Below are 12,335 nucleotides of genomic sequence, written 5' to 3' on the forward strand. Positions count from 1 at the left end.
CTCAATGTTTAGCTCAGAATTGCAGACTTTGCTGTCTTTCAAGAGCGAGTGAGGCTCCTACTTTTTATTTACGTGTTGCGTTTTGTAGGTTAAATTACATTCATTTATTTGTTCACTGGATGTGGGCATCACTGCTAGGACCAATATTCATTGCTAATTATTGTGGAGAAGGGGCTGATGAGTTTAACAGTTGCAGTCTGTGGGGAATAGGTATACACAGAGTGCTGTTAGGAAGGGAATTGGAGTATTTTGATCTAGTAACAGAGAAGAACAACCAAATTGTTCCAAGTCAAATTGGTCTGTCGCTTGGAGGGGAACTTGCAGATGGTAATGTTCCCAAGAGCATGCTTCTATACAATAGATGTTATGGGTTTAGAATGTGGTATGAGAGCCTTAGTGAGTTATTGCAGTATATCTTGTAGTTGATACATATGTTTGCACTTTTCTGAATGGCATTGAGCTTCTCGATTGTTGTTGGAGCTGTACTCATTCAGTCAAATGGGGAGTAATCCTTGACCTGTGCCTTGTAGGTGGTAGACAGGAACTGGGAGAGATGAGGCAAGTTGCTTGCTCAGAATTTCCAGCCTCTGACCTGCTCTTGTGGTCTTTACATGACTGTTCCAATTCAGCTTCTGGTCAATGATAATCCCCAGGATTTGGATTGTAGTCAATTCAAAAATGACAAAACCATAACATGTCGGGGGAGATGATTGCATTCTCTCATTGGAAAAGGTTATTGCCTGACAGTTATGTGGTGGGAATATTACTTTCCACTTAGCAGCCCAAGCCTGAATATTCTCCAAGCCTTACTGCGTAAGTCCATGGATTGCTATCCTATCTGTGCAACACCACATATAATTTCACAATCATCAGCGACCGGACACTTCTGACTTTATGGTGTAGCTGAAGTTGGTTGGGGCTAGGACAATAATCTGAGGAACTCTCACACTGATATCCTGGAGCTGAGATGATTGACCCCCCACAATCTTCCCTTATATTAGGTATGACTCAATAAACTCGTGGAGACCTGCCCCACTTCCCCCAGTTCCCATATACTCCAACTTCACTAGCACTCCTTGATCCTGCATTTGGTCAAATGTGACCTTGGTTTTAAGGGTAGTCATTCTCATCTCACCTCGAGTTCAGTTTTATTGTTTATGTTTGAAACAATCCTAAAATCAGGTCAGACGCTAAGTGGTCATGGCAGAACCCAAACCATTGATGTTGCCCCTACTATCAGAGGGGTGAATATCCAAGTTGAGACAATATCCTTTTGTCTTTTGTGCACTTTGGAAGTTGTATTTATTCTTCATTTCAGTCAGGTAACGTCACTATTTGCTATCCAATTCTCAGCTTCTCTGAATTACAATCATTATTGGAATATCAACCTCAAGAAGACTCAAGTTGTTTACCAAATCATCCCAGGGCAAGTTCCAGCTCATCCCTTCATTTTGATCAATGGAGAAATCCTCCCAAAACTTCATGTAGCTGAAGACCCACCTCTTATCTAAGGCTGACATTGACACAGATATTCAACACCTCATCCAATCTACAAGCCCCACCTAAAAATGAGAGTCTTCAATGATTGTGACATCATGTCATTACATATAAGGCGACATATAAGGATGTCATTACATCCTCGCGATTCTTCTGTATGTCAGCAAAACTTGGACTATGTATAGACACCACTTCAAGGCTCCTGAGAAGTACCATCGACTCTGGTTGTAAGTTTGCTCGCTGAGCTGGAAGGTTTGTTTTCAGATGTTTCATCACCATGCTAGGTAACATCATCAGTGAGCCTCCATTGAAGCGGTGGTGTTCTGTCCCACTTTCTGATCATGTGTTTTGGTCTGGTGTGGTGGGTGATATCACCTCCGGTTCTATTTCTGAGAGGTTGGTAAATGGGGTCCAAATCAATGTGTTTGTTAATGGAGTTCCGGTTTGAATGCCAGACCTCTAGGAATTCCTGTGCGTGTGTTGTTGAGCCTGTCCCAGGATGGATGTATTGTCCCAGTTGAACTGGTGTCCCTCTTCGTCTGTGTGTATGGGTACTAAGTGATAGTTGGTCATGTCTTTTGGTGGCTAGTTGGTGCTCATGTATCCTGGTGGCTAGGTTCCTGCCCGTCTGTCCAATGTAAAGTTTGTTGCAGACACACCACAACAGACCACGACACAAATAGAAAGCAGGACAGAACGCCATCGCTTCAACGGAGGCTCACTGATTATGTAACCTAACATGGTGACAAAACGTCTGAGAACAAACCTTCCAGCTCAGCGAGCAAACTTACATCCAGAACTTCAACTTGAACTACTAAGCTTCACAAAAATCACAAAAACTCTGTTTGAGACCGACTCTCCGCATCAGCTGGGGGGGGGGGGAGTGACCCTACTAACGTCAGCATCCTTGAAGGAGTCAGTCGCACCAGCATTGGGGCCATAATCACCTGAACCTAATTCCACTGGGACCAATGCTTAGGAGTTCTGACTGCCAAAGCAAATCTTCTTCACCAAGCTCAAGAAACGTTTATGACAAGAGGATGATGAAAGAAGTGTAACAGTGACTCCCTGAAGGCTTCCCTCAGGAAATGCAATGTAGTTGTCAACACATCGGAGACTCTCTTTCAGAAAGAACCAATTGGAGAAACCTCCTGTATGGACGGTCACAATTTCCTGAGAACATCCTTTGGCAAGAGGAAGTATGAAAAAGGAGAAAGGAATGCCAGTGATCTCAACATCTAGGACTTATTCCTCCTCCCCGAAACAGCTGCCAGATTTGTGATTGGAGATGCAACTCTAGAATTGGGATCATCAGTTACACGAGGACTCACAGAACCCAAAACCAGTTACACGGAATTTCATAAGTGGCCAATCGTACTCAGTAATGAGTGATTGCTGATGACAACAGTAACTGTAAATTCGTACAAGGAAATTCACAGAGAAAACCCTTTCTGAAACTCACTGAAGTTGACATTTAGCCAGATTTTATGAAAATTCAGCCCACTGTTTCTCTTTCCACATATGTTGCCAGACCTGCTGGGTGTCTCCATTATTTTCTGCCTCTGTTTGAAGAATGTCTATCTTGGATAATGAGTTTTAATAGTTTGGCATTCCGAAGCCTCATTGGGAAGTTTAAGGCCAATTGTCCCTTAAGCAAAAGTTGAGAAGACCCCCTGCCATTGAACACTGCAATTTTGTCCCTTCCCTACAGGATGTACTTACTGCTTCTCTGAGTGAAACTGCAAATTTAAATCCAATTAATACAGATGTTTATATTGTACAGCAACCTTCATGGTTATTTACAACTGGATTCATTATTCCGAAATTTGCTGGCTATAAAGACCTTACATCAGATAGAGAAAAATACTTTTCAAATTACACAGTTGATTCCAAATCTAGGTAATGGACACATAGCAACAATAGCTGAATGAATAGTGTACCTACAGCCAAGTGCTTTTAATATTTTCTATTTACTTCTGCTGGAAGTTTTGACTCTTCTGGTTGAATGGAGGAGGGGAACTATTTAATGGACATTGAGGACAATGCTCTGGATTGTTCACTCATTGTGGAACTAACGAAATTATCATTTGAAATCTGTTGAATGAAAATTAGGCAAATCCTTCAATAGATAAACCGTTTCTCCATCTGATTACTGCCCAAGTGCTGCAAGTTAAAATAATCTTGTTGATACAACTCATCATCATTTCATTAACCTTGCTGGTAACTTAGTTGGAGCGGAGTTACCACTGGTCTAGAATTTGGAATGAGTTACCACTCACCTAGATTTACTCTCAGTTTGCTGAGTCCATTTGATGGAATAAATGTTTGCTTAATGTTCCGTTGTATGTATTTTGGATTATGTAGTTGGAAATGTTATGCATTTTGCTTTCATAACTCTATTCCTTTTCCCAAGCATGTGCTCTAAAGGTTGTAAGTTGTTCAAAGGATTTGAGAGTCCTTTTTTATACTTTCAGCCTTGTGCCAGTATAAAAGTGATATTGATCTCATAACTGTATAATGTTGCCAATATAAACCGTTCGGAACTATAAAAGCTGTTCAGAAAGTATTAGAAAAACTTACCACCCAAGAGCAAGATTTTGGATGGTTTTAACCAACATTGTTTAGGTAAGAACACCTGTGAAATTTAAATTGGCAGAAAGTTTCATCTCCAGCTGTCCATGTAATTGTTTCTGATGCAGTTGGCAGGTCGACAAAACAGGTTGTATTGCAATGCACAAGTGAAATTTAAGATGCCATTTAAATGCATATGAACCAAATTGCTACATATCTCCTGGTTGAAGCTATATTTTTCAATGTTTTGATTACCATAGCAATGCACATGACGATTTAAATCTTAAAATAGTATATTTTGCGTATGCATTTATATTTGAATGCTGATTGAAAAGCTGATCTATAAAGTAAAACCGATATAAAGATAAATTAGCATTGTGTTAGCTGGCTTAATCAAGATTCTCTGGTTCAGATTCTTAATTATGGTTCATGTCTTCATTCTTCACAAGAGTGTTTGGAATTGGACTGAGATTTAGATTCCTCTAATTATTGTAGATATTAGCAAATGTAATCAGTATACATTCTAGGTCTGATTAAAATTTTAACACCTAACAAGTGTTATTTTACTTGCAGGGGTGTTTTAATGGCCTTCTAAATACCTGTTTGGGTGGCTAAACTAGTTTGGATATCATATATGTTATAAAGTAATTTTAAAAATCTTGCTTTATTTCAAAAACCTAGGAGGGGCTGTGGATCTAAGTATTTTTTGTATATTTTTATATGAGTAATGATCAATCTTTTCCATAATTTCAGGCAACTGATGAGCCTTCAGAAAAACCCTATGAACAAAATGTGGCAGGAACGAACCTTGTGCCTTGGCACTAGTACTGCCTGTGAAAACTCTCTTAGTGGTCATATCTCAGGAACGGTTTTGGGATTTGGAGAAGATGAATTAGGTAATCAACCCAATGTTTGCGATGACTATTGCTGCTAAAGCATCTGCTTGTGCTGACTAGAGATATATTTAATTGGATAAACAGAATTTTTAGGTTACACATTAGAGTATTAATTTACTTTTTGCAAGTGCACATTATATAAAAATAATTAATTCCTTTGTAATTCACCATCTCACACCAATTTCCTGTGATGCTCTGCATCATGATCCAACCTCCATGGTAGTAAAGCAACACCAAATGGTTCAGATACCATGGCTCATATGTTTTATGACGTGTTATGAATGCAATTGTTAAGTTGCAGATTTACAAATTTTTTTGGTTCCTGCTACACAGCATGCTCCATATAATATACACTTGCATCCTCTGTAATATTCCTTTCAAACTTGAAAAATAATACCTTCATCAAAAGAAATGACCTTAGAACACAATTTATTTAAGGCATACGATTAATGAGTGACTATATCTGTTGCCCTTATCCAAATCTATATCAGTTCCTGTTCACCCATTTTTTTTCCATGCTCACTAACTCATATTGACTCCTAAGAGATCTCAATTTCAAAGTTTTCAGTCTTGTATTCTCATTTCTCCATTCTTACCTCTAACCTCACATATTACTAAAATCAACTTATGTTGCTAGCTGGCAACTTCTGAATGAATGAATGATTTATTGTCATGTGTATTTTACAGTAAGAATACAGGAAAATATTGTGAAAAGCTTCCATTTGGCACCATTATTCAGTGCCATTTTGAATAGTTTAAGAATAAGGGGAAAAAAGCAAGACATAGCTTTTGTCTGATAACATTCCTGATAAGGACCAGAGATGCTTTACAATGTTAAAGGAGCTGGAATCGATATGGATGCAGGTTATTGTCAAAGTGTTGGTAGGAGAGAAAATGGAAAAAGTCATTTTGGAATCAACATGATTCAAGAATATTAGACTTCAGAATGGAAGTTTGAAATGTATGCTAAAGATATGAAACAAGAACAGGAAGTGCTGGAGAAATGAGGCAGGTCTGGCAGCATCTGCAGAGAGAAAAACAGAGTTAAGTTTCGAGTCCCATGACCCTTCATCAGAACAGTTCCATCCACAACTGCTGTCAGAACTGTTGAGTTCCTCCAGCACTTCCTGTTTTTGTTTCAGTTCTGCAGTTTGCTGAACATCCACTATTGATAATTGATCAGACAGTGTCGTCCATTGCTGTGACATGGCAGGGAGATCACTTTTGGGAGTCTAATCTACAGATGATCATTTAAAGAGGCATTAAACACTTAAAAGTGCTCAATGCTCATGGACGGCAGTGTGTAGTTAAAATAATATATAAAGTACAGAATATTTTTGCAAAGATTGCTGAGTATTGTACCCTGCTTGCCACACTATTTTGGTCATGGCAGCGAAAATTTAGGAATGGTGTAGAAAATACCCACCAAAGTATAGAAAGATACTCCAATGTCACACATTGACAAGTATGTGTCAAATGATTGGATTTGCACCCAGAACCTCTGAGGACAATATATACTTGTGCATTCAAGAAGGGTGGGAAACAGAAATCAGGTAGCCAAAGGCCAGTTAGTCTTAATATCTGTCATTGGGAAAGTGCTCGAATCCATTATTCAGGAGGAATTAGAAAGCTTAACACAATCAAACAGAGTCAGCATGGTTTTGTGATAATGAAGTCAGATTTGACAAGTGTGATAATAAGTAGAGTTGATAAATGAAAACCAGTAGCTATAGTATACTTGGATTTGCAGAGGGTATTCACTAAAGCGAAATCCAAAAAAGTAAAACACGCATGCTGCGGTGATGTATTAGAATGCATTGAGAATTGATTAACGCGCTGAAGACAGACAGTTGGAATTGATAGGTCTTTTACAGGTTGGAAAATCACAGCAGTGCACTGCCATAAGGATCAGTCCGATGGAATCAATTATTTACTACCTATATTAGTGACTTGTGAGGAGGGGGAGCTGAGTGTAATGTCATTTAATTTTGCTGATGACACCAAAATAGATGAGGGAGTGTGTTATGATGAGGATAAATGAATCTGCAAGGGGCTACAGTTAGGTGGAGTGGCTGGGCGTAAACTTGGCACACGAGGTTAAACATAGGTAAGCACGAAGTTAAGCACTTTGATAGAAAGAATCAAAAGTAGACTACAATTCTAATGGAGAAAGAGTCCAAAAATACAGTGGAGAGCATTCTGCATGTTCTTCTGCAGAAAGCAAATGGAATTTTGGCATTTGAAGCTTAAAAAATAGATAGGTCTTGTTGCAACTGTTGCTGAGATCACACCTAGGGTTCTTGGGTACAGTTTTGAAAGGATGTACTCATGTTGGATAGTTTTACAGAGGTTTATTAGCTGGTTCCTGAGATGAAAGAACTTATCTTTTAGAAGAATGAGTGGTTGTCTTATTGAAATATAGAAAATTCGAAGAGGAGCTGGACAGGGTAGATGTTGAGAAGATGTTTCACTTGTGGGGAAAATCTTGAGCTCGGGGACACCGTTACAGAACAAGGGGACTCTCATTTAAAATTGATATGTGAAGGAATTGCTTTTCCAGATGGTACTGAAGATCTGCTATTCTGTACCCTGGAAAGTTGTGGAGGATAGATCATTGAAAGCATTTGAAGAGATAGATAGATTTTTGAAAGATAGCGATCTCAGGGCTATGATGGGCTGGCAGGAAAGAAGAGAGGAGGCCTGGGCAAATCGACCATGATCTTGCTGAAGGGCGTGGCAGCCTGATGGGCTGGACGACACATTTCTGCTCTCTGCTCTTGCTTCTTCTGTCCTAAAGCATAGTGTAGGCAAGTGGTGACTTAAAAATGACGGCTGTGGAGTGCCCATGTGCTTCATTGTGTGGAATGTGTTGGTGTAAAGCGATGGGACTATTGATCTAGACCGCCAGGATAATAACCTGGGGAGGTGGGTTCAAGATAACCATGGAGGAGAAAGTGAGGTCTGCAGATGCTGGAGATCAGAGCTGAAAATAGGTTGCTGGAAAAACGCAGCAGGTCAGGCAGCATCCAAGGAACAGGAAATTCGACGTTTCGGGCATAAGCCCTTCTTCAGGAAGGGCTTCTTCCTGATGAAGGGCTTATGCCCGAAACGTCGAATTTCCTGTTCCTTGGATGCTGCCTGACCTGCTGCGCTTTTCCAGCAACACATTTTCAGCTCAAGATAACCATGGCCAATGTGAAATTGGAATTCAACAAAAATCTAGAATTTTATGCTGCTGTGATGGCATCCATGTAACAATTATCGATTCTCGTTCACTGACATTCTTTAGGAAAGGGAATCTGACCTACACGTGTGATTGACGCTTAACTGCACTCTGGCCAATTAAGGATGGTCCATAGATTATGTCCTAGCAAGTGATGTTGACACGCCATGAATGAATTTTTGAAAATACAAAGCAGAATGACTTCAACTAACAAAATGACACCCAGCCATGCTAAACAATGGAAGGCCATAGGCAATGCTACAGCCGTTCTCTGTGGCTCCAAATAGAATCCCATGTCGGGACTAAGAGCCCTTAGTCAAAAGATCCTATCTGCAGCAAAGCAGCTGAGATAAGTGGTTCAAGCAGAAAATCCTGTTCCTGTCAGTGACATGACTGCTTCTGCAACACACTTTGTTTATGCATTGCAAGCATATTATCGTAGAATGGATTTATTGTATTTTTGGCGCCTTCCTTAATTTCCACATTTTTTTATTTGAAGGTACAGTAAGATAGTATTGCAAACATATCTATTCTGGAACAAGATCAAATTTAATGGAGCTTGTCAGTGCTTGGCAGCTTTTTAAAAGTTTTATGGAGTGGTGAATCATCGCATCTGTATCCACTGAAAGTAATTGGCCAGTCTGATTTCACAGATTATTCCTGTTGAAGGGGTAGAGAAAGTGGTATTCCTTAGGTTCAGTGATCTCACTTTATAATTGTGGGCATGTAATGTTTTAGTTCTAAGAATAAATATTCATTAATTAATATCAGATAAGAATTTTAGATAATAAACAGCACTTAATAATAAACAGTGTGAGGACATAATGGTCGTTACTCTTCATTTCCCCCTCATCCTCCTTGCAAAACTTGCTTATAGATCTCACCCCATATATCTAATATCTCTCAATCTTGTAGTAACTGCAGCAAGATTTATGTAAATAAAGACAAAACAAATTAAATCACCTTTAAAGCAAGTTTTCTGAAAGCCTGCCCTTAGTATGTAATTAACATATAATGAGCATAGCTGGACTCCAGTGTTTAATTTACAAGGAGATATACAATCTAAGGTTGTGTTCCTGGAATTTCAGATGTCAGTTGATGGTTTGATTGGAGTTTTCAAGTTATTCATAGGAATAGATAAACTTACTACAGGAAAACTATCTTTGGCAGTTGAAGAGTCTGGGACAGAGTCTAAGGATGCAAGCTAGTCCTGTCAGGAGAGAAAATAGGGGGAGAACTTAATCAGGAAGGCCCAAATACCAAATGAAAAAATAAAAATGTGCCCTTACTCTGGTAAGCGGGCAGCTGGTACACATAATTTAATGTTAATGTTAGAAGGTAGACAACCATCCCCCGCAACCTGAAAGATCACGAGGCAGAGTAGCAGGAATTAGCAAAACGTATCATCAAGCAATTGCTGTGTAGCTCCAAGGGGCCTAGAAAAGGCCACTAAAATGAGTAAAGTGGTTCTGTAAGCAGGGAGCAAGTTAGCTAGGGAACAATATTTTTGAGTATGGAAGGATATTGTCAAGGTCTCAAACCTGAAAGATCGTTAAGATGTATGAGCCAAAGTATTTGACCCATCAGTTAGTTCACGACTGATCTGATAACTTTCAGCTCCTCTTTTCTGCCTTTTCCCCATAACACTTCATTTCTGATTTTAAAAATCTGCCTGTCTCAGTGTTGAACATGCCTCATGACCCAGCCTCTGCGGTAAAGAATTCAACAGATTCACAACCTCCTGAGAGGAGAATTTCCTCCTTATCCCTGTCTTAAATAAGGTCAGAGAGACCAGGTTGCAGTCCAACAGGTTTATTTGAAATCACAAGCTTTCAGAGTCCTGCTCCGAAACCTGATTTCATCTGATGAAGGAGCTTGTGATTTAAAATAAACCTCTTGGACTACAACCTGATGTCATGTGACTTCTGACCTTGTCTACCCCAGTCTAATACTGGCACCTCTAGATTTGTCTTAAATAGGTGATCCTTTACTGGGAGAATTTGTCCCTGGTGTTTGAGTTTCCCACAGGGGAAACCATTTCTCTGTATCCAGCCTGTTAAGCCCCCTAACAATCTTGTTAGTTTCCATAAAGTCTCTTACCATTCTTCATAACTCCATTGAATACAGACTAAACCTACTTAACTTCTTTTCATAAGACAGTCCCCCTATATCTAGAATTAACCCACACTGAAGCTTCTCTGAACTGCCTGCAGTGCCTGCGTATTTTCCTATATATAAAGGAACCAGAACTCTACAGTATTCCAGGTCTTGTCTAACCCGTACCTTGTATAGGTCTCCCAAGACTTCCCTATTTTTGTGTTCCATTCCCTTTGAAATAATGGCCAACAGTCCATTTGCCTTCCCTGTTATTTGCTGAACTCGCATGATAGCTTTTTTGTGATTTGTGTCCAAGCACTCCCTGCTCTAGTTTCCTGCAGTCTTTGTCTGTTTAAAAAATATTTAGATGTCATCTTCGAAACTTAAAAATCTTTTATTCCATCATTCAGTCCCTCATGATTCTGTATTATGTCCTGGGATCCACACCACTCTCACACCTCTCCAATCAAATCCTGTATCCCATTCACCACCATCCCCCCCCCCCCCCCCCCCCCCCCCAACTGATTACTCTCTCACCTCTCCTGATCTTTTCCCTTTAGCTCAGTGTTCACCAGACACAGTCACTCGCGTATGATCTGAATGGGCCACCTCAACTAATGCACCACATCTTAACAAGCTCTAAATCAGATTACACACATTTCCTATTTGTTGTTGGTTTAATTCTGATTTTATTTGGATAAATTGTGATTTAGTGAGTATTTGTGGCCTGTAATTGTAAAGATGTTCCTGTCACTGGAAACCAAGAATCCCAGATCAGTTCTGATTTAATCTCTTAAACTCAAACCACCATTTGGAAGCTGATGTTTTGGCTCCCATCTGATTAGCCAGCCCACCCGTTAGAGATCCCAGTTCTGGTGGCACTATTAAGTTCTTCTGTAGGATATATTCCACACACAGAAACAGTAGTGGAAGTTTGAACTCTCTTCTACAACAGCAATTGATGCTGGATCAGTTGTAAATTTTAAATAAGAAGGATGGGTTTTTATTATCCTGGGCTAAAACAGGTATGTGACATTAGGTCACAGATAATCCGTAATCTCATATAATGGTGGAACTGGTTTAAGGGACTAAATAGTTGACTCGTATGTTCCTACAGTTGACTTTGAGTCACTGTAAAAAAATGTGTATGTGTTGACTTGATTTGACATCTTTGATTACAGAAAGATAAGTGGCTTTTGAATGAAAAGAAAATTAATAATCATGAACTTTCTTAATGGATATGAATAATGCATTAATAAACAATAACATACAGACTGCCTGAAGGCAATGAGTTTGAAAACTTTCTAATTTGGTGTTTGCAGGTGAGGTGTACATTTTGGCAAGCAGCAAGAGTGTGACAGAAGCACATAGTGGAAAGGTTTACAAATTGATTGACCCAAAAAGGTACAGCCCTTATGTATTCATGGACCACATATGCAGTTTATACACCACATGGTATCAATCGGTGTCATTATATTAGCAGCTGATATAAAGAATGAGTGAAAATGACACAGAGAGCACCATCAAGCTATTCAATTATGGAGTAAAAGATCATCTAGTATCTGCATTTTGTTAACCATTAAATCTTAGGCATAAGTGAAGCTTATGTCATTGTACCTGCCATAGGAAAGCCTCAGAATTTGAGAACACGCCTTGAAATGTTTATGCATTTCACTTTAACCACATAATTACAGAAAATTTAGGGAGGATTAAAAGGAGTTCCTGTTTTTGGTAGCACCTGATATTCAATCTTTGTTTTATAACATTGTTGTTGAATTTGCTTGTTTCAAAAGTCATTAGAGCAGAATTAATGCCAGTTTGATTGGTTACTGTTATGAATCCATAAAACAATGAAGATAAAATCTGGTTGTTATTGCTTTTACTGACGTAGATCATCATAAAAAATAGTGGTCCAGATGTCAAGGTTACTTTTGAATTTACACTCTAATATAGAATATGATGCATGTTGAACAATCTGAGGAGATCCTGTCTCCCATGCTAACTAATTTAAAATGTTTTAGAACCATCAGCTCAGAACAGCTAAGTTTATT

The 12,335-nt window shown here is 39.2% G+C and overlaps 1 protein-coding gene across 5 annotated transcripts in view; it reads left to right on the plus strand.

Moving 5' to 3' along the window:
- The window catches only part of hhip (hedgehog interacting protein), a 157,511-nt gene that overhangs the window by 89,799 nt on the left and 55,377 nt on the right, over positions 1–12,335 (plus strand). For all 5 annotated transcript variants that reach the window (XM_060827011.1, XM_060827010.1, XM_060827012.1 and 2 more), the window contains 2 exons: positions 4,822–4,964; positions 11,607–11,688. In XM_060827011.1, coding sequence (XP_060682994.1) covers positions 4,822–4,964; positions 11,607–11,688 — 225 coding nt within the window. The remainder of the gene's footprint in view (positions 1–4,821; positions 4,965–11,606; positions 11,689–12,335) is intronic.

Source organism: Hemiscyllium ocellatum, chromosome 1 (genome assembly GCF_020745735.1).
Source record: "Hemiscyllium ocellatum isolate sHemOce1 chromosome 1, sHemOce1.pat.X.cur, whole genome shotgun sequence".
Classification (NCBI taxonomy): Eukaryota; Metazoa; Chordata; class Chondrichthyes; order Orectolobiformes; family Hemiscylliidae; genus Hemiscyllium; species Hemiscyllium ocellatum.